The sequence below is a fragment of the Rhinocladiella mackenziei genome (assembly GCF_000835555.1).
Source record: "Rhinocladiella mackenziei CBS 650.93 unplaced genomic scaffold supercont1.3, whole genome shotgun sequence".
Classification (NCBI taxonomy): domain Eukaryota; kingdom Fungi; phylum Ascomycota; class Eurotiomycetes; order Chaetothyriales; family Herpotrichiellaceae; genus Rhinocladiella; species Rhinocladiella mackenziei.
In genome coordinates, this window is record NW_013550602.1 from 2,686,837 (window position 1) to 2,708,678 (window position 21,842).

General features: G+C 50.5%; 7 protein-coding genes across 7 annotated transcripts; 3 read left to right on the forward strand and 4 right to left on the reverse strand.

Moving 5' to 3' along the window:
• Positions 1 to 3,868: 3,868 nt before the first annotated feature.
• Z518_04487 (uncharacterized protein) lies at positions 3,869 to 4,486 on the forward strand (the record flags this gene model as incomplete). Its single annotated transcript, XM_013418193.1, has 1 exon — positions 3,869 to 4,486. The coding sequence occupies one exon, from the start codon at positions 3,869 to 3,871 to the stop codon at positions 4,484 to 4,486; it is 618 nt and encodes a 205-aa protein (XP_013273647.1).
• Positions 4,487 to 4,601: 115 nt separating this feature from the next.
• Positions 4,602 to 7,151, reverse strand: Z518_04488 (uncharacterized protein; the record flags this gene model as incomplete). The annotated part of the gene is made up of 6 exons (XM_013418194.1): positions 4,602 to 4,768; positions 4,821 to 5,834; positions 5,885 to 5,956; positions 6,401 to 6,839; positions 6,922 to 6,990; positions 7,068 to 7,151. The coding sequence occupies 6 exons, from the start codon at positions 7,149 to 7,151 to the stop codon at positions 4,602 to 4,604; spliced, it is 1,845 nt and encodes a 614-aa protein (XP_013273648.1).
• A 3,799-nt stretch (positions 7,152 to 10,950) lies between these two features.
• On the forward strand, positions 10,951 to 11,553 carry Z518_04489 (uncharacterized protein; the record flags this gene model as incomplete). The annotated part of the gene is made up of 1 exon (XM_013418195.1): positions 10,951 to 11,553. The coding sequence occupies one exon, from the start codon at positions 10,951 to 10,953 to the stop codon at positions 11,551 to 11,553; it is 603 nt and encodes a 200-aa protein (XP_013273649.1).
• A 499-nt stretch (positions 11,554 to 12,052) lies between these two features.
• Positions 12,053 to 12,905, forward strand: Z518_04490 (uncharacterized protein; the record flags this gene model as incomplete). Its single annotated transcript, XM_013418196.1, has 2 exons — positions 12,053 to 12,232; positions 12,267 to 12,905. 2 exons carry the CDS (start codon positions 12,053 to 12,055, stop codon positions 12,903 to 12,905), a joined length of 819 nt encoding a protein of 272 aa, XP_013273650.1.
• Positions 12,906 to 14,161: 1,256 nt separating this feature from the next.
• On the reverse strand, positions 14,162 to 16,222 carry Z518_04491 (uncharacterized protein; the record flags this gene model as incomplete). The annotated part of the gene is made up of 1 exon (XM_013418197.1): positions 14,162 to 16,222. The coding sequence occupies one exon, from the start codon at positions 16,220 to 16,222 to the stop codon at positions 14,162 to 14,164; it is 2,061 nt and encodes a 686-aa protein (XP_013273651.1).
• Positions 16,223 to 17,351: 1,129 nt separating this feature from the next.
• On the reverse strand, positions 17,352 to 19,032 carry Z518_04492 (uncharacterized protein; the record flags this gene model as incomplete). Its single annotated transcript, XM_013418198.1, has 2 exons — positions 17,352 to 18,969; positions 19,025 to 19,032. 2 exons carry the CDS (start codon positions 19,030 to 19,032, stop codon positions 17,352 to 17,354), a joined length of 1,626 nt encoding a protein of 541 aa, XP_013273652.1.
• A 207-nt stretch (positions 19,033 to 19,239) lies between these two features.
• Positions 19,240 to 21,585, reverse strand: Z518_04493 (uncharacterized protein; the record flags this gene model as incomplete). The annotated part of the gene is made up of 1 exon (XM_013418199.1): positions 19,240 to 21,585. One exon carries the CDS (start codon positions 21,583 to 21,585, stop codon positions 19,240 to 19,242), a length of 2,346 nt encoding a protein of 781 aa, XP_013273653.1.
• Between the last annotated feature and the right edge of the window lie 257 nt (positions 21,586 to 21,842).

A 21,842-nucleotide genomic window follows, 5' to 3' on the forward strand; every position in this document is an offset into this window, starting at 1 on the left:
CTGTTGCCGTCAAAGCGATAGTCGTCGTGTTGGTGATTGTACGGAGAGTTCGACGTGGATGAGCCTGCCTTGCCTGCCTGTAGTGAGTACTGAACAAAGGTTCAGAATCTCATGATGAGATGATGGAAAACTTTAGGTAAACAGCCGCGTCAAATAGAAAGGAAAGAAAAATGATGAAATCCCCGACTTTCTTATCTCTCCATTCTTGTACTACCCACCCTGGTACATGAAAAAGGGGCTTTTGTCTTTGGCCGGCTCTTGGCTTTTTGGCCCTGTACCGCATCGTGGCTTGGTTCGAACCCGACCGGACGAAAGCTAATTTCGGAGTATTTTTGATGGGACTTTTGAAAGCGTCGAGGCAAACGGTACATAGACAGGGTTCCCCGGGCAAGTCTTCTGGAGGGAAAAGTTGCTTTTGTTTGTGAGGATGTGCATTGGATCGTACTTTTGCGTGATTTGAATGGTTCTGGTAACCGGCGTCATGTGAGGATGCATGGCTTCCAAAGTTCACATGTCACACTGTGAACTGTAAAGCTGGATGGCAAGCCCGCTCCACGAAAATCTAGCACAACTGCTTTATTTCGCCAAAAAAAAAAAAAAAAAATAGTCGAACCAAAAGGCTTGCAAGAAGACAAAACATCGGGCATATTGCGCCAAAAAGAACTGATCATCGTCCAGGCTTCGAAAGGATTCGATCTGGTGGCGAAGATAGGAGAGGAGCAGAGGCAGAGACGCTAGGAGGCCGCTGTTGCCCTGAACTCGGTGATCGCAGGTCGGCCAGTCGTAACACCTGAGGAAACCAAGCGCTGATGGGTTTGGGCTCGATCGAATTAACGCAAGGATGTTCAGTACAGATGAGGACGCCTTCAAGTTATGCTGTTCTTGGAGCCCAGAAACGTATCAACCCGGACAGCAGCCCAACGTGAGGGCTGTATAGAAACCACCGAGCTAGTGAGACCTTCGTGGAGGGTGGCAAGGAGATTTTTGGGAATGGACGGGGCGATGCAGAACTGCAACTGCTCAAACGCCATTTGAGTCGTTCTCTATTAGTCATTTGTTTTGGCAAAACAAATTCGAACTCTTGCAGAAAGTCAAGCTGGAATCTTGTGATGGATCGTGACTGGCGTGCCGCACAGCTGCGGCTGAAGAGAGACAAGCATGACCACACCCTGTCTCCGAGTACCGTCCAGTCATCCCCGCTTATCTACTTCGAAGATTCTAAACCAAGGCTTGATATACGGCTAGTGGAAAGGTTGGTCGTGTGTTGCTGTAGCCCCTACCTCCTGGCTCGCAGAGAAATGGGTGCATGACTCCGCTTGCCTCCTCAGGTCACACACATTCCTGAGCGAGAACTACCAACCACCACTTCTTTGTTTGATTCTACGCCCTATGGGTAGCCTGATGGTTTCTTGGTGATTCACACCCAGCTGGGCCCGTCTGAAGCCTGATGATGAGTTGACCGAGTAAATATTCGTGGACCTAGGGAAAGCATGAGTTCCCCCCGGTTCCTGTATGAGGCATTTTAGCGCTGGGTGAAATGGCGATCGTACTTCCCTATACCGCTCTTTTGAAGAGAGCAGGATTTATCCGATGCCGAGAAAGGATCGCTTCTGTGGACAGTATGATCCAGAGGAATTCCTGGTCACCCAAGATGCGTTCCGTTCCCTCTGAGCAGAGGATTGGATGGGAATGCCGTCTCTTGTCAGAACAACGACCGGCCGCGTCTTTACTATCCCAGTACACAATAGCTTTGTGAGATTGACAGGGGCCCAGACGCAACCAAATTCCTTACCGCAGGACTCAGCTCATTTAGAATGACAAGGAGACGGCTCAGTACCATGGTTCTCTGGGTAACAGGAGGGAGATTTATCCTGGTTGAAAGAGTAGTGTCGGATTGGATGTAAGTACAGACATCCCCGCAAGAAGGATCGTGTCGAATTTAGGGGGCGAAAATCTTGATGGACAAGATTCATCAGTGATCGACCGGGGCCGGATACCACGCAAAAAGATTTGGCACCAGTGAGACCCGGATCTAGCGGATCCATAGCGTGAGGCTTCCTCGATCAAGATAACAGAAATGGTCTCAGTATTTTGGCCGACGCTTTGCGTGCAAAGATGAAGTCGGTAAAAATTTGCGCCGGTTAAAGATTGTCTGCATTCCCGGGTCAGTTGAGGGTTGAGATTCGACTGTTCTCGTAACTAATACTGGCTCATAACGACGAGTGAGTACAAGACCTCTTTCATCGCCGTTTGCGCGGAAGCCCATGAATTGGCTGACGGTTGAAGCGAGGGAAACCCAGATTCAAACCCAACTCTAGCGACTGTTTTCGGGAACTGGATTGGTTACCAACAGCGTGGTCGACGCAATGATTGATCAAGATTCAACCCAACCTGGTAGCGCGAGACGAACCAAGATGCGACCGGATTTAGCGTAAACTCTTTTGAATTGCTCGTCCAACAGGGGGTGCGGGAAGATTTCTCCTAGTTCGTTCATCATCCCTAATAGAGCGAAAGCTCGAAACTCAATCTCCAAAACTAAGGAAGGAGGCGTGATGAAACGGTTGTCACAGATCCAGTCTAGACAGAGGTGCCTAACAAGGTTGACGACGACTTGATCATCTCCTCACGGATAGGCCACCTGTGGGGAATGTGGATTTGTTCTGTCTTCGTATTGACAAAGCATCCCAAACACGATGATAGCAAAGATTTGCGGCCGAATGAACCGTAATTTTCGTGGCTGCCTTCCTCATAGGAGACTCGTCACCTTTATGCATATGCCAGTTGTCGTGGAGGCGCTTAGCACGGACATGAATGCATAGCTGGCTTGCTCACATCTGGTTGTTGGGCCCGTGATCTGAAGTGGCGTTAGATTGACTGGGGAATGTACCACGTACAGGACATTTGCATACATGAAAGAAGCCCGGTCCATGTCCCACAGCACCATACTCCCAGTCATCAACGCCTTTGATTTTGGGGCCATACTGGAGCCCCTTCTCAACGAAGGCCGAGAAATCCGACAAAAGGCCGAGTGCAGTGTTTTTGAATCTCGGATTTCGTGAGTCTCGGGGAAGTACTGAAGTGTCTGGTGCTAAACTGTCTAACCAATATTCCTCCTTGTTGTTCTGTGTAAGACAATCTGTGTGGACATTGCCTCCAGGCGAGAGGCACCCGTTTGCCCCCACACCAGGGAAGTTGGAAGATGGATCTCTTGGTAGATATAAAGGAATACCACTCGTGTGGGGGGTGGTATACTAGAGCCTGGTCCATGACAAGCGCCTGTACCAGATTGGCGCCAGGTGACGGTAAGGTCATCTGTCTCCACGCAGGAAAAAGACAGGTCGTAAAGGACAATCCTCGAGAGGCGATCCACACGTCTTCCAAGGGGAAGAAGGGATCGGGTTGGACTGATGGTCACAAACCTGTTCACACCTGGGTGCGCCTCATTGCAGCAGATTAGGAGGACCGGCCGGGTTCTGCAATAGAGACTGGATCAATATTTGTTTGATCAACCAGAACATCTATGGAGTCCCACTTCCGCGCTCATCCCGTGTACTTCAGATAAGCTTGAACCAGCCACTGACCGTTTGGAATAAGCAAAGTTTTCTTACCTGTTTGGCTGGACCACAATACACCTGCTCCCGTGAAATGCGTCGCCCGGGATGTGAGCCATTCCATCGGGTCGAAACACGGGTATATTTAGGCCCCGGCGTTGAGCATCATGGAATTCACACTCTGCACCTCTCGCTTCTCCCTCTCTCGCGCTAGACATCTGCAGTCTCTTCCCTGGCTCACTTCTTATCACCGTTTCTGGTTGAGTCACTTTGTCTTGGGTCATTGTTACCTTGACTTGTGAACCACTTTCTTCAAGATGGAAATCAAAGGAGCCATTCGTCAATCCGAAGATCGCAGTGATCTTGTCCAACATGTGAACAAAATGAAGATCTCGTGCATCTTGAACGACCAGGGCAACGATCGGAACAACGATGGTCCTAGCTCGCCAACTTCCACAGACATGAGGCACGCGTACATTCTTCAGAGCGAAGACAATGGTAGTCCTAATCCACCACCTTGCTCATATTCACCGTCGCCGAAGACAGACGACGGCGCGACAAGCCAGAATACTCGCCGCAAAATCAAACACAGAATCATCCGCCGAAAAGCGCAAAAGAAATACGGCGACGAGAGAGCGTACTGGATCTGGTACAATCGCATCGATCTAGATCGGCCATGGGATATTCTGACCGACGATTATTGTCACGTGTGGAATGAAAAAAGGGGAAAGGGAGGCCTTCAATGCAAGTTTTACCGCTTGCTCGGTGAACACCAGATTCTCAAGGTTAGGGAACAAATGGCGAAGAAGAGGAAAGGATATCCTGTTGAAAGGTTCGGTATGGTTGAAAGGACCAATCTCAGATTCCCCTGGATGCTCGACCGACACCGTCAACAACCACCTTCAACCAGGTTTCTCCTGCGGTCGATGTTGTGAATTTGGCTCGGAAGTTCATCTCATTGATTCTGTATGTACGCGACTTCTTGTAATTGCCGGCGTGGGGAATTTGCTTGATATGAGGTGCGCATGGGAGGTCTTCTCCGGAGGGTGGTTACCATTGGCTATTTCTGCCGCCGTCGTCGTCGTCGTCGTCGTCGTCGCCATCATCATAAGCCTCGTCGTCAGATCCATGGTGGCGATATTTATAGACGTTGTAACCATATTCGTCATCCGAGCTGATTTCCTCTTCCGGATAGTCATTTGATGGATTGTCTTCAGCTATTTTACCTAAGCTGGAAATCTTTGGGAGATATTCAAAGATTTGACTTACCATTTGAATCTTCCTCGTCCCAATCGGTGTCATCCTCACTGTCAACATACTTCTGCCACAAACCCTCGTCTTCCTCTTCGATAATAAGGAGGCCAATATTTGTGCGTGGGTTTGCCCCATGGGGTGGATTCTGAGTTTCATCATCATAACGGACGCGAATGTAGGTCTCATACACATAGTCGTCTTCTTGGTCTTTGGAAATCATGAGCATGTCCGGGGGGTCGGGAACCGTCAATGATGATTTCTCTGGGCCGGCCTCTTGAACTAAACCAGGGTCGAGCTCCATAGCCAAAGCGGCAAGTTCGTCGGCAAGTTGATCAGACTCATGGTCCCAAGTACTGGGGTGGTCTTTGATCGAAGTACCAGTCTTCACCGTCTTGTGACTTGCTTGGAGGAAAGTGGCAGTTGTCTTTCGGTTGGAGGACTGCAAGGTTTCGAGGCGAGGCTCTTGAGCTGCACCCGAGATCAGGTCTTCGACATCATTGCCTTTGAGAGTCTCCAACAGCTTGTCGACGGGTTTGTCTCGGTACAGAGGGTTTTGCTCGTGGCTGAATGTCGCAACGTGCCTCTCGACAAAGGTGGCTAATGGAGGACGTATCGAAGTCTTGTGTTTCCGGATCCCCCCGGAAGCGTGAGGACTCAACGCCGAAGAGAGATGACTGGTGAGATGAAAACGTCTGGCACCTTGCAAGGTTTCGCTGGAGATAGGCGTGGATGGGCCGCCTGTGTCCACCGCGGGAGTTGTGGATTGTTCCTGGTTCTCTTTTGCCTTTCCACTTGAATCTGTATCTGCCTTGGCTTGGATCGATGCCTTGAGCTTTTTCAAATCCCTTCTCTCTTCTCCGGGCGATGTCCATCGCACTGCAGGAACACCAAGAGGGGTCGGCTGTGGGGATTTGGGCCAGAACGTCTTTTCTCGCGAGGATATGGGTGCGATGATCTCGTCTCGTACACGTTGGAAGTAGAAGTCGGTCACTCTTCGTTTCTTATCTGGGGCAGTCCCATGCTCTAGATCTGTAAACGATGAGAACGTAGCTCAAAAGCGGGGATAGGAAAATGCATACACAGAGTGTCCACTGGTTCATCCTGTCTTCTGCGCTTGATGCTGATACGCTCCGGTGGTAAAGACATGGCCGCTGATGGGGAGTCGAGTCGAATTTGAGACTCTCAACTTCCCGAGTGCCGGAGCTCGTAGAACCAAAGCCGGAACAATTTATTAGTGATACGGAAGTTGGTGGGTTTAGACTTTCGACGGGGGCTGTTTATTTTAGATTCATTGCCGCGAAAACTTTAGGCTGTTAAGTAGCAGCCCACCACACGTTTACCCGTCTTGTTTGAGCCGTTCCGATTCGATCTTTTTCAACGTCCACAATTACTTCACCGCGGCCTCGAGGTGTCATTCAGAGCGAAATCGCAGAAAACGATGTGTTCTGAAGCAAATGTGTCCCCGTTCAGTATCTAAATACTATCGTTACAGTGCTCTCACCAACTCCAAGGCTTCCTCGCGTCGTTTGTTGTTCAACATCGCCGGTTCCTGTTCCCTTCTCCTCCTGACCTCTTTCGGGGCCTGAAGGCTGTACCTCCATAGCGCTTCGACCACAGTGCGAAACCCCGAGTCACTATTCCGGTTGGATCTGCACATCCCTCTGTGGTCCGCTGCAATACCGCAACGCTCGGTGCAGCACCGCTTTCCTCTACGACGTAATCATTTAAAATAGCCGTTCGATCCTGCTCCCATAGAAAAAGGGCTCGGAATCTCGTCATCAGAGCAACAGAATGGTCCGTGATTTTCTGCAATGTCTCGGATTCCTCTTCAAGCGCCTTTACGAGGTTCGACTCCGTGTGGAGGATTCTCTTGGGGATAATCGTCGCCGCGATCTGTTGCAAATTTCCGAGGAGGCGGGCCTTACCGGTCCCGTGATGTGGTGTACCGAAGAAGAGGATGCTATAGGTACAGGTGAAAATCGAATGCAGGTGCGATGTACTTGGCGACGTCCGACTCTCTGAGTACACCAGAGCCTAAGGGAAATGCGCTGTGATCAGCAACTGCATGTTGGGATGCGCTTTGCGTCGATCATTGGGGAAGGCAATGTTCGCTTACCCGTTTCACCACGATTCCACCTAAAGAATGACAGATGAATATGATGGGTCTGTCGAGCGCGCCATGAAGCTGGAATATCATGGTGAGCCGACAGAATAGGAAGGGACCAAGCAAAGACAAGAGTGAGCTGACATCGGTTTACTTACACTTCTATCGCTGTATAGATGCTGTATCAGCGTCTGGGCGTGCTGCAGTATGCGATCTGAACCAGGTCCTGATTGCATCGCCATTGAGGCCGTGGACAGCAACAATACTGTGGGATCCAGGATCGATTAGTTTTCAATTTGCAAAGTGTCAAGTGAATATGGAGTGTCAGGTCGCACTCTATCTCTGGTTCCTCGTCTTGGGGACTATACAACTCTTGGATGCCGAACATTGGTTTTCGAGGTAAGCTTGTCGACATGGCTAATGGCACTGGGCTGGGGTCACCAGGATGGAAGGGATTCAATGCAAGTAGACGCCTGGAAGAAAACTTAGACCCTTTTCACGCTTCTGACTAGGCGGACAGATAGTCAGGCAGGCAGATTGCAACGTGAAAAGATTGTCTGACAGAACCAATAGGTTTCTGCGAGGAACACGTCCCAGCAAAGTTGATGTCCATTTATCAGACTCAATGTGCTGCGCCACGGTATTGGCTCGGCTGTGCAACACTCAGGAGGTCGATTAATCTGGTCAACATTGGCCATTCGATAAACGCTGACCAGGTGGGACGTCTATTGATCTAGCAAAAGTTTGCCTGCTGTTGATTACATGACTCAGCGCCATGGTCTATTTCTCTTGCGTCCCATCTAAATTGTGCTCGGTTTGAAAAAGTTGACCACTTCGAGACCTAGTCCTGAGGGCTCGTTGGGATCCCCGTCAGGCAAACTAATATGCGGACAAGCCTGCAGAAGGGCAAAATCTTCACCCAGGCATTGTCTAGGCCCTCCATTGAAAGGAAAATATGCCCAGCCAATTTTGGCCAGTTCATCTCCCTCCCACCTTTCTGGCCGAAATCTGCCTGTATCCGGACCATAGATGCTCTTCACACGGAAGCTTACATATTGCGAAAAGACGACTAGCTCGCCTCTTCTCACTAAGATGGGATTCTCACCACTGGGTCCACCACCAGTTGGTAGAATGGTAGTTTTATTCGCTTGACGGTTATTCAGGGAGAATCACACCTACTTTCTTTTATAACACAGGCCAGAAAAGGCATCCTGCGGACTTGCTCGCGTGTGGGTTGATCACATTTTCCCATAACTGAGGTCACCTCTTCTCGGAGCCGAGCCATAACCAGAGGATAGCGGACGAGTAGACGGTTGGTTCCACAGTCAATATCGGTGGAGAGGGTGATTCTGTGCGGAAGTTGAGAGCTTACAAGGTCCATGATAAGCAACATGCAGTGGTATCGCCACCAGCCAACAGTACATTGATCGGCTGGTTGCGAAGTTCTTTGGCATTGTTGGACTCTTTCGCGACCTGGTCGATAAAACTGTATGAGTCGTCTCCTGTAACAAATGTCTGGTCAAGAGAACGCCGCTGTTCAATATATCGTTCGACGTAACGATGGACGTTCTTGCAAGCCTGTCGAAACTCGGGAGGACTATAGAGAAAATGCCAGGGAGCAATACGAAATCGCTTTGCCAGCCCCTCTTGGGCTATGTTGAAACTCTCTGAGAAGAGTTTTTTTCCGCATCCTGATCAATGTCTGCCCTCAAGCTGTACACCGACCGTCCCAGCAACAAGGCAGTGGTGGTATCTAACGTCAAGCCGAAGAATAGAGGTTGCAGGTCGACAACACCCGATCCAGGGATATGGGTGGGAAGATTTGTCGACATGCTCCCGAAAATCGCTGAGGTTTTGGTATTGTGCCCGGACAAATTGCTTTCGGAGCGGCTCTCGGGAATGCTTCCAGGCGGGACCCTCTTGCGTAAAGATGCCCTGACCGAGAAGGGGAGCAAAGATTTCTGGACGAACACCGAAACCATAGTCTGTATTTGGAGTGTCAGAGTGTTAGAAGCATACGTGAGACAGTTAGTGGATTCCCCAAGAGACACTCGCCAGTGAAGTTCGTACACAAAACGGCCTCCAAGTTTTGAGGATTCAGGATATGGAATGCTCGTGGCCCAAAGAGTAAATGCTGCGAGAGCATATTGCGAGGTTCATAGTCTTTTGCAATTGAGCACAAAAATGCGAGGAGGCGACCCTCAGTGTTGGAGCTCCACAGCTGCTGTATCCGATCGATACTGGGCGGAAGTTTAGCAGGGAGCTCTGGAGGGGGCAAACAGTGGTTTCGACGGCCAAATGCCGAATCTTCCTATCAATTGCTCAGTAACAGACGGATGCAAGACATTGTAGCGTTTCGTCTCACTCTGTATTCGGTGAATCTCCAGAAGTTGGAACGAATAAGGTGAGAAGCGGCAGGCTCCATCCAGCAACGGCCGCAGCCACTGAATCCTCCTGGCTGACCATTTCCGTCGCAAGACTGGAGAAAAAAGACGTTCGCAATGCTCAAATTTCCAGGAGAACACGGGTCCAAAAACATGTCCTTTCGAGAGAGCCTTTCTAGGGGCCTTGTGGTTCAGGTTACGCGCCCACAACAAAGGCACCGGTTTAGCGCTGGGCCGTTCCCAGCTCTGCACTAAGCGCCTGAGATCCCAACCCAGCTGGGACCCCTGCACAAAAGTCGACGAGGCCAATCCATGGATAATACATGCTCGATCCGAGAAGAATGATAGATCTTCTATCTCCTCCAGTTTGAGGCTCAACTTTCTTCGAGCATCTCGCGGGTCCCCCATCCTCCCCAAGAGAGCTGCCGGCCTTTAACGGCACTTCAGTGTCCGTCCCATTCCGGACTGAATGGCTCGTGGAGTTAATTGAGCATGCGCACGAACTTGATCTGCCTGTATGAAAACGAGGAGGACAGCCCTCGAGGATTGAATGGTCGGGAAACGAACAGTCAAACCCATGTTGAGTGAGTTTATGTACCTTCCTAACATTGCATTTACTCATAATTTCTCTCAAGTGTCGTTGCGGTCCATGGTCTGAATGAAGATGCACATGATGCCTGGACAGATTCGGACTAGGAAACTCTCTGGCTTCGAGACCTGCTACCGAAGGATGTGCCAATTGCCCGCGTTTTAGGCTTTGAATTCGATGGCTGTGCCAAAAATTTTTTTAGTGAAGACTCGGATTATACATCTCAAATACGGACGGCTGCACAAAACCTTGTCAGTCATCTTCAGTCTAATCGAAGCATAGAACGCTGCACACAACGGCCCATCATTTTTATCTGCCATGGTTTGGGCGGAGTTATTCCAGAAGCCGGACGGAGGCCCGTGTCGAACAAGATCATAGCATTTACGTTTGCACACATGCCATTTTATTCTTTGGCACCCCTCACGATCATATCAACAAAACCACCTGGCTTGAGCTGGATCAATCTCACCGACGTTCTGTCAGTTGGTCCAAGTTTGTGCATAGCACACAAGACATCGACACAGAGACATTATCCCAGATCGGCGAACAGTTTGTCAGCATCCTTAATGAGTTCCAAATTTACTTATTTTGGGAACAGGACCGGACTCGTTTTGGTGGACGCTATGATTACGTTGTCAAGCCGCCATCAGCTGCTCCCCCGTGGAACGGGAGCTCCTCTGGTATTGTCGCCAATCATGCGGGAATGGTCAAATTCTCAAGCACAAAGTCCTCGAGTTACCGGACAGTGATTGAGGCCTTGTCCCGTTCCTGTGAGGCCGCACCGGAAAAAATTGCTTTTCGATGGAGACGCAGTCGTGAGAAGCTAACTGATGCTCGGGTCGACAGGGCGTTTGAGACGTATGGCGTGATTGTTGACATCGAGAACCCGAAAACGGGCTCCTCTCTTTCTCCCAAGTCACATCGAAAGAGATCCAACATCTCTGACGTACCTCCACTTACGTCCACTCAGTTTGTTGGTCGAAAAAAAGCCGTCGAAATTCTTGAAAAAGCATTCTTTGACCCTAGGAAAGGTACTGCTTCACCGCAAGCAAAAAAGATTTGTCATCTATGGTATGGGGCCCGGGAAAGACAGAGTTTTGTACCAGAAATCCGGACCTTCGTCAGCACGCAAATGTCGGTTCTCTCGAGTTCAAGGGACTAGAAGAGAAAGAAGCTCTACGTCTTCTGCTACACTGTGCTCAAATCCCACATCCGTGGAGCGAATCCACCATCGACCTCGGGAATCGAATATCAAAAGCTCTCGGCTACCTTGCGTCGGCATTGGTCCTAGCTGGAAGGTCGATATACAGACAAAACTGTGGATTGAAAGACTATCTCGACCACTATCAGCATCGTCGAACCGCCTATCAGTTGTTTCACAGCACAGATCGCCCGACAGAATCTGACTTGGAGAGAAACAATGAGATCGCATATCCCACATTTGACCATTCTCTGAAATACCTAGAGAACGATAACTCTGTTGCGAGTAAAGACGCCATGGAAATTCTCAACATTGTTGCTTTCTATCGGATAAGCATGGATATTTTCACGCGAGCTGTGAAGAACAACATGAAGCCCTCCGACAGTGAGACGACACTGTCACCTGGCGCAAAGATTATTCAACTTATCCATAATCGATTGCGACATCCACCCATTTTACCAAGCTTTTGAAGGCAGCGACGCAATCAACAGACGAGTATCGAGCACGGGACGCTGTTGTTGAATTAGCACCGCTCTCTCTTGTTAGTTGGGACAGTGGGGATGCTACTTTCTCTTTGCACCCTCTCGTCCACTCTTGGACTCGAGACAGGCTGAACCAAGACCGACCTCGACACCACTCTAGTGCTCGAGGTAGGCTTGACAGAGGCCATCGGGCCGTTGGGCAAAAATTGCTCTCCGCACTCTAACGGAGGCTATCGTACTTCCTCCGGACGGCGAAGACGACAAGAATGTGGGTCAGGAGGAAGAACACAGCAAGTTTCACAGGGATCTACTTCCTCATTTGGACGCCTGCTTGGCTGTGTGCCCAATTCAACTGTATGGGTACAGTTCTTGGTTGGGAAAAGTACAACTGTCTCTGAGCAAATTCTTGGTGCCGACCATGTTATCAACCCTTCGCGACGAAGCACAGACGGCCGCAAAATGTGGCTATGTGTACACGGAGTGAGGCATGTTTGATGAAGGGGCTAAACATTTAACCACGGTGAAAGACTTGTTGCTTCAAATGTTAGGACATAAACATGAACTGACCATGAAAGCCATGCTAGGTTTAGCAAAGCCTCTGTGGGGACTAGGCCGACTTCGTGAAGCTATCGAGCTGCAAACTACTGTCGAAGAGGCTCGGAAACAAGTATTCGGCCCGACCGACATTAACACGCTGTTAGCAATGGACGAACTTGGGAGATCTCATTGGCTACACGGACAATACCAAGAAGCTTTGGGTCTGGCACAGCAGACCACAGACCAAAATGAAAGAAATCTCGAAACCAGAGGATGATCGCTTGCTGGCTGCTCTGGACAATCTTGGAGTGGCGCTTGGTTCATGGCACAAATTCAAAGAGAGCCTCGACATTCATAAGAAATTACGCAAACTCCGCGAGGATAAACATGATCCTAAAAACCTCAACACACTCGCTTCTATGATGAACGAAGCAATGGCTCATTTGGGCATCAAGCATTTTGACGAAGCGCAAGCTCTCATGGACCAAGTCTATCAGGAGCGAAAGGACCAACTTGGCAAAGAACATCCTTGGACATTGTGGACGCTATGCTATCTAGCGAAGATCAAGGTCAAAATTGGGGAAGTAGATGAGGCAGAGAAGATGTTAGACGAGGGAATAGCAGCGGGTAAGCGAAGTCTGCACGAGAACCATCTGGGCGTTCTCATGGGCAATGGTGAACTTGCCCGTGTCTATTCTCGCCAAGGTCGACTCGACGATGCGGTAAAGCTCCTTTCCGACACAATACGGCGTCTGGAAGAATCCAGAGGACTCGAGCATCCCGATACGTTCTACTCCCTGTGAAAACTGTCGACTTTGTACCAATGACAGGACAAGACGGCAGAAGCAGTCGGGACATGTGAGATCGCACTCGACAGAGCGAGAACGAGACTGACAAACGAACATCCCTTGATCAAGCTAATCGCGACTGATCTGAAACAATTTCAACAAGCACTTCGTCCTCCAGATGCGTTAGTCGCCGAGGTCGATGTCGAAGTAAAGACGACAGACAGTCGGAAGGCTGATCCATCTAAGAGGGTTTTCAGACCCAGGACTCAGATGACTTGGTGATACAAAAGTACCTAGCTATCATTTTTGATTAGGAGATTTCTGAAAACAGGACTCTTGACCGAGATTGATGGATAGTAAGTCTGAGAGCGAGAGAAGCTTGGATATATATACTCTTTCCCTTACTTGAGACCTCATGTATATCTACACAAGACTCTTCGCAGAACAAAGCCACTGGTAACTCTCTCGGCGCCATGCATGGACACATACATCCTCAATCTCCACTGACATTGACTATTGGCGCTGACAGCACATAAGACACTACGGGCAACGACTAGGCAATCTCTACAGGCCAACTGGTACACGATTCCAGCACCTAGACCAACCAGGGAGGGCAGCCGCCGATCCGCCTATCTCTGAATGGCCGGCCCCCGTGGCCTCGTATATGCCATCTCGATCTGGGGAGGGGGTTCCTGCTGCGTGATCTCGGTGCATGGGGGATCGACTGGGTAAGGGACTTTTGAATAGGATCTGAGTCTGGCGTCGAAGTAAATTATCGAGCTCGGTGTGAATAGTATACGCTCCATGTGTCTATTGAAATGTAGCTACCACCCAAGTGCATCCCCCTAAGCCTTGTGGACCAGTGCTTCGCGACCCCAGCCAATCATCGCACGTTTTTACTTCCCATATGCGGTAGGTGGGGACAAAACAACCTTGACAAGAGGACGCACGGATGACTTTGCCTGGCAACACAAGGAACCACCCAAGCATGTAACTATCTGGTACACTGCCGCCTGATCAAAAGGTAAGGAGCATGTACGGGCAATCCCGGTTTCAGCCTCATCCTATAAGGGCCCAACTCGTCCGTGACGAAAGGTCCAATTCGGTCACTGACTCTATAGAAGCGCTGTCGCAAAGAACGCTGACTAATTAAGCCAAAGGGAAGAGAAAACAGGACTCTTGTTTCGATCTCTTGAATTTCCAGGGCGACTTCAGAATCTGCTGTAGTCATATCCATCAAAATGCAAGACATCCTCTCTTCCTTGTTGGTTCTACACATCAATCCACCTTGCCATCCACTTCTCGACGACGGCCTTCGCCTCATCCACCAACCCATACTCCAGCAACACCTGTGTCGCGGCTCTGACACCGCTCTCCAACGCACTCGCAATCCACGAGCTCGTATAACTCGTCCCCTCACCACTCATGACCACGCCCTTTTCCGTGTTGAAGAACGCCGGAATAAACGCCTTGCGCATCCCGACGTCCGCGCTCGCCCAGCTTATCGTCTCGTATTGATCCAGTATCCAGCACCGCCGATTATAGTTCCCGGTGTACTGGTCATATACCACTTGCCCGTGGATTTCGGCCATGGCGTCAACGACGTAGTTGACGTGGACATCTTCAGGGACGGATGCCCAGCGCAGCCCATCGTCGGAAGAGGTGTAGCTGGCGAGCATCACGCCGGGGCCTGTCGAGTTGATGTCGTAGCTGGGGTAGCAGATGCTACCGATGCCGGGGATATCGGTCACGGTGCTGCAAGACCCATAGATCGGGTCGGCGAAGTGTTCCCAGAAGCGGGTTTCGAATTGCAGCGCCACTTTGCACACCTGGGAGTAAGGATACGTGTCGATGGCGGTGGTGAGGAGTTCCGAGAAAGCGGGCAGACGCCAGGTCCGGACCAGGGGCATCGGCACCGTGACGACGGCGAGATCATAGCTGGCGTTCTGAAACGTGCGGTCTAGGGGTTTCGCTTTCCATTGTAGTGTGACGCGCTGGGTGGTCTCGTTGTACTGCACGCGCTGGATCTTGCGGTTCATGTGTGTGACGCTGTCTACTAGAGGGTGGAAAGCAGACGGAAGACGAGTCAGACCGCCGTCGATGGTCCTCCAATCCGTCGCTGAAAAATACATGGACTCGTACAGATTGTCCCAGAAGCTCTCACCGCCCGAGTCGCCGAGGCCGACAAAGGTGTCGTTCAGTGCATACTTCAAGTAATTGTGCACATAGGCAAATTCGGACCAGTCGTCTCCTCCGAGACCTCCTAGCCCCATGTCCAGGAAGATCTTGTGAGCCTTGTAGACGTTCTTGGCCATTTGGGCGAGAAAGGTCGCATTCGAATATATGCTGTCGATGTCATGATTCAGTTGGTCTAGGCTGGGGTCATCGGGTTCGTCAGAAGATGAAGTCCCGGCAAGGGAGGCATTGGCTTGAACTTCCGAAATCGTCGGAACTTGGCCGTTGGGTTTCCGTGCGCCGTTGACATAGTACAGGCCGTTGGGACTGTTTTGGTACCACTTGATAAAGTGGACGGTGAAGTTGGTGTTGTCGTGATTTAACCGGTTGACTTCGGCCGCCAGATCGAAGACAATCCGATGGTCCTGGATTTGCAGTGTTTCGTTGGTCTCGGAGGAAGTGATGGACAATGGGAATCGCATTGGGCCCATCTCTTGATATTGCCTGTCGCTGGGGGCCCCGAAGTAAGCGGTGTGGACTCTTCCTCCCAATCGTTGTCCGGCTTCGATAAGACTCAAGTTGGTCATGCCCGACTGATTCAGTGCCAACCAAGTCATCAAGCCTGCCATTCCGGCGCCCACAATGGCAATTTCTCTCGATTTCGCCTCTCGGACGTTAACGGCAGTGATTTCCTTGTTCTTTAATAGGGCCACGCCGTCGAACCAAGGACCTTCAGCGTCAATGCCACTCGAATTGTCCATCGGAACGCTGAAGTCTTCCTGTCTTTTTCGGAGACGCCTCCTTGTAGTCTTTGCATTGGGAATAATTGAGATCGGAGCACTCCGACCGATCAAACTCTGCTTCCTGTCCCACGCCGAAAGGCAGTGTCCGGTCGGTGCATATTCCGGGACTTTCCACAAAAGTCTATCATGGTCACAGTTCTCCGAGCGAGCTACCAGATGATGGGCTTCTCCCGGAGTTTTGGCCTCGCAAGGGCCGTAGGTGAAGACGACCTCGGAGGGAATAGGCTCGTCATAAGACACGTGGATGTTGGCAAGGCCTGAATCGACAGCTCGCTTCACCTGTAGATTGACGGGAAGAGAAGCAGCTAGCACGCAGGGCAGCAACAGGGCCGAAGAGACAATTCGCCCATGCATGTCGAATACTTCCCGTGAATGAAATTTGACCTGACGAAAGGGGTCGGAAGTCTTAGTTACTTACCGGAAGGGGTAGATTTTTGTATTCAGGACATCTTCTGCGAGACCCCAGCTGTTGCCTATCGATTGACTATTGTGAAGCTACTGGATTGATAATTAGTCAATTCCGAAGGAACGTATTGAAGGGCGTCCAAATCCGATATGGAAATGGAGCTCGGGATTGGTTCAGATTAGCAGGTTGCATGGAGAGAAGACAAGGCGGTTGACCTGCCGGATGGAGGCTAGATGAAGGCTAGATGAAAGCGAAATCCACTCAGGAGCACTGCAGATATAGGATCTTCATTTGCAGAGCATCCTGCCGCGGCCGAGAGCTGCCTGCTGGAGGCGAGGGACCTATTTGGTAGCTTAAGAAGCGTGCAGCCTGCCGAGATGACAGACAGGAAACGTGGTATAGATTGACGACAGAGCTTCCCTGAAATCCAGAGACCTATCGCGTGTCCATTGAGACACCACCATGTCAGACTGACCCTCGGTTTCTTTGCAAAGACTACTCGTCTGAAGCGTCTGAAATTTCAAGTGGCTTTGAATAATCATTCCCATCGGATGCTCGGGGAGCTCGACATGTGGCTTATCCTATCGTGGACATGGTCATAATCAGATTCAGTTTGGAAGGATTTTGTGGAGCTGAATCCTCCAGTGGGGGGACTCCGCATTGCTCTACAGTAGATGTGTTTCTCAAAGTCAACCTATCACAGTCAATGCCTTCCCAAGATAAGAAAGTGGCTATTAGGTATCAGCGTTACGAATCAGCGATACCTTGTCGGCCCTTTCAATTAAAAAAGACCAAGTCGAGCGTACTTCAGGATATTGTGAATCAAGCATATCACTCATGCTAGGTGGTGGCTGGTACAAGCATCGAAGACAAGACAAGACGCTTGTGCATATGAAATGCTTATGTTAAGATCATCAATTTCCATCATTGACTCGTGAGTGCAAGGAATTCAAAGGGCACGCCACAGGACAGAAAAAAGGATTCAGAATCCGTCTGATGCGCTCCGATGACTCGTCGTCAAATGGCCTCGCAACTCGCCTGCTTCATATGAGCATGTCAACACATCATTTCCTTCTCTCAACCATTGCTCTGGTTAGTATTCTTTGTGGCCTCGTTTCCATTTATGGCTGTCTCCGACACCCTTTGCCTTTTCGCGTCTAACCCATCAGCTGTGACTGCCGTCACATTGTGCTGTACATTGCTCACATCCCCAAGCGGTGTTCTTTTGGCTGCCGATAAATCCCGATCGAAGCATTCAGGCTCGGCTGGATTTGTCGTGGGCCCAGCTATCGAATCCGGCCCTCGCCTTGTTGGAGGACGATATGCAGATGTGTTAGGTCCCCTACCGGTTGAAAATGGTCCATTTGGACCCGGTGCACCAACTCTTCTGCTCTGATCAGACTGCGGATGGACTACATTGGGCGCCGGAAGTTTGGGGATGTCAACCGTCAAATCACGTTTCAATGGGACAGATTTGTTGTGATTCACACCCGTCGTTTTGCGGATCGACGGACTTTCAGCGTGAGGATTGAACTTGGGGGCGGTGGCCGGCCCGGATGTGATGACATTGTTGTGGGCATCTATGTTTCCAGCCGCTCTCGCCGAATAGAATCCTGCCGGACGAGGAAATCCTGCGGCTCCAGAAGGCCCTTGTCCGGGTGGGTGAGGAGCCAAATGTTGCGGGCCTCCGGCCGGAGAGGATGGCCGAGATGTTTCATCTGTCCCTGTTGTCGGTTTGGGAGCTGGAGCCATGGGAGCTGGAAGCCGGTGACCGGGCAGAGGTTGAGGAATGATATTGAGAGAACCATTACTTGGACCTGATCTTGTTGATGCAGGCCGTGGGGCTGGCCCACTGACAACAGGAGCTTTGGATGGTGTGGTCAAATCTGGCCTCGCCGGAGGGAGCATCCGCTCTGGAGCACCATTAGCTGGTCCGCCGTTTGATTCTGCTGGTTCGGCGGGCAACGCCACTTCCTCCGGATGTTCCATATCAACACCATCAAAGTCCACCTCTTCAAAATCGGCCAGGTCGAAGGTGTCATCGAATTCATTTGGGGCTTCTTGCGCAGGAGCGGGCCCATTTGATTTCATCTCCTCTTCTTGTTTCTTGGGGGCAAAGTCCGGATGTCGATGCAACATTTCCGGATCCCATTTCGTAGCTCCAACCTTCACCTTGGTGATTTTGGCCAAATAATTTTTGTCGTATACACAATTTCCCAGTACGTTGCCAAAATTTCGCAACGCCCGTTTCAATGCGTCTGTGGTGCCCTCCTTTTTGGCTTTCTCAAAAGCTGCTGCTTTTCCCTTGCAATTCTCGATTTGTCCATACCCAATGTCTTCATGATGAGTGCCATCTTTCAATGTGACGCGGACAATAACGGAGAGGCCGAGGGAGATCTTGCCAGTCTGGAGATTCTCGTCAACAAAATCGATTTGAATGTTTTGAATTGAGCTGCTCCAGCCATTGAAGCCAAACACTTCGTTTGCGAGGCTTATTGCCTTGTCTGCTGCTAAATAGTGCACTCTTGAACCTCCCGGTCCCGCTCGCGTAGAGATAAACTCTGGTCCTAATTGTCTATCTAGTCGACTCTGTAGTGTGGCAATCTCTTGAGCGGTATACTCTGCGATTCGTGGCTTTTGCTCCTCGAAGGGGTTCGACGTGTTGTTGCCATTCAGCTTATGTTGATCACCAACGCTGTAGAGTAGTTAGCTAGGACAGTCTGACACAGTTGTGGACGGCATTCTCATACGCAGGCATTGTGACAGTATGATATTGAACAAAGCTCTCCTATGTTGGCAGTGATTTTCTACAACAGGGAATGATGGAAAGGCAGTTGGTCGAAATCTCAAATGATGTGGGGACTAGTGAGTCAGCGCGCTGGACGCGACTTTGGATCGCGCGGTATCACGTGATCACCATTCGAATATTTCAATGACTCGATAGAATCGGCTTTTTATATTTCTATCAAGACACCCACAATCTGCATGTTCCATCGCCGCCAGCACTCACGAGCCATGGATGCTGAGGATGCCAATCCAAATCCATGACTCCCAACCCTCCTGTGATCTTATGCCCCCGCAGTACCTTCAGAGGGACAATCTGTGCGTTGCTCATCATGTCGCTCGTTACCTGGCCATGGAAAACTTGGATACTTCCATCATCACTACCGTCCGCAAACAACGGGTACCTGTTTGTAGCAGGATGGAAACGAACAGACCTGATTGCTTTCTCATGAAATCGGAGAGTCTTGTACGGCCGCGGCGACAAATCCAAATCCATCCAAAGCAATCTCCGGTCATAGGAACCAACAATCAGATTGTCCGAGCCCGCTGTTGATGAACTGGTGGGGTGAATGTCGAAGCTGCTGATCCACCGTGCACCGGGCTGAATGATCTTGAGTAATGACTGTTTGGATAAGTCGTAGGCTCGAATGACGCGCTGGTTGGCGACAAATAAGACCGGCTTGCTGGGATGAAAGTGTGCAGCCTGGGGAGTTCCTCCGCCTTTGAGTCGCTTTCGGAAAGGTAGTTGTGTCTGATGCTTTGCAATCGTATGTATGGCGATTGCCTGTGATGCTGGCACCGTTGTTGCTGGACAGATCGTAACGAAATGGTTCCCCCCCGAATGAAAGGACAATGTTTTGGCTGTATGTCCAAGGTGGATGATGACAGCAACGCCCTTTTCTCTCCGACCTGGCGACGGCCGACTCCACTTGACACTGGAAGACTTCGAGGTCCTGCTCTCTGATGTAGCATAGCCCCATCCAGCATCAAGCACTGTTTGGGCTTCCTCGGCTTCTGGGCCGAAATCTGTCCCCAGACGGGGGATGCATAAGTAGATCTCATCTCCAGCACAGGCCGCAAGCACCGGCACGTCTTTTCCAGGTCGCCACCGAACCACGTTGACAGCAGCATCAGGTCCCAGGTCAACAGACCAGACTTCTCGTTGAGGCTCGAGTGTCCAGACACGCATGGTTCCGTCATCTCCACCAGTTGCCAGATACCGTCCAGAGGGGTCTATTGCAAGAGATCTCACACGTCCTTTGTGACCATGAAATCGGCCCGCCTCGTGTGTGGGAAACGGCCGTAATTCGTCGGGATTGGGAAGTTTGGGCAATAAAGATTCGGGGTCGATGTTGAGTTTAGTTCGGCGAACCCGAGGAGCAAGGTACAAATCCAGACAGCGCTCAAATTTTTCCTGGACGAAGCGATCATAGCCTGGAACCTTTCGTAACGAAGTATGGTCAGTCGGGAGGTAGTCCTTTTCCCTATCTTCCTCATCGGCCTTCTCCCATGCCTCTTTTTCTTTCTTATCCGGTAAATATTCGGGCGGTGGGTGATAACTTTCATCGAACCCGGGAGGTGGAAGTTTGGGAGCTGGCATATGCATAGCATGATCCGGTCGAGGTTGTTCGTCGGCCCAGATATCATAATTTTGAACTTCTTCATCCTCATCTTCATTCTCTTGTGGAGGTCGGTAAGGTAGAATGCGTCCCTCCCGAATAGCTCGAACGATTTTCATCACCCTCTTTGCTTCATGCTTGGATGGGACAAATCGTCGTTTGGGCTCTGGGGCGGAACTCAATGGCATGGTCTCGGTCTTGCTAGTGAACCATTCCACAGTTGGCTCATATGGATCATAGTCACCCGCCGGTATTTCGTTCATCTGCACTTTCCTCAACAGCTGTAACTCTTCTCGAGAGAGCTCGAGCGGTTTTCCGGTAGAAGGGTCGGTCAAGCCTGTCCAGCCTTTAGGGACGTCGATACTATCAAGAAGGACGTCCAATGCCTCTCCCGTTGCCGGTCTCATAATCTTTTTTCCATTGATGTTGTAACCAATGTGAGGATGGGAATCGTAGAAGGACAACGGGATGTTGCCAACCGTGTTCGCTTCGTCATCTGGAACCGAATAATCCGAGTTGTCTCCCGGGTCGATCTCATCGTAGATATATCTGTCATTTCCATTTGCATCCTGGACTATTTGGTAGCTAGGAGTTCCGTGCTCGGATTTTTCATCCTTGTCTCCGTTTATTACCCCAGCTTCAACATTGAGCGGCTGTTCCCTTTCCTTCGGTTGTAAGAAATCGTCCTCCTCATCCCTTTCCAAAGGTAGTTTATCACCCCCGATTGATACCTCGACGTCATCGTCTTCACCTTCACTGGAGGAGCCATCTTCGTCGCTCCCGCTCACAGAACCGTCGTCTGAAATGGTACCGTCCAAATGAGAGAAGTCGAACTCATCGCCCGACACCACGGCGGCATCTTCATCGACGTCTTTGGTGACGGCCTTTCGTTTCTTTGATTCGGCCATGCCAGGCTCGTGTCGCAGTCTGGAAATTTTTTGGGACTGGAATTTTTGGATCGGAGAAAATGCGCCGTGCCTCCGAACTCGGCCAGAAGACGGGGCTCGCTTCCCCTGCCTATCAAAGATTCATTCACCGCCTGGTGTGGCAGAATATTATGTCAGCCCAGAGCATGTCTGAAGTCCTCTGACTGCCAGGCGTGCCCCCTCCCCTCCCAAAAAGGGCTTACTGCCTCCACTCCAATTGACTATTACTTTAACAAGTC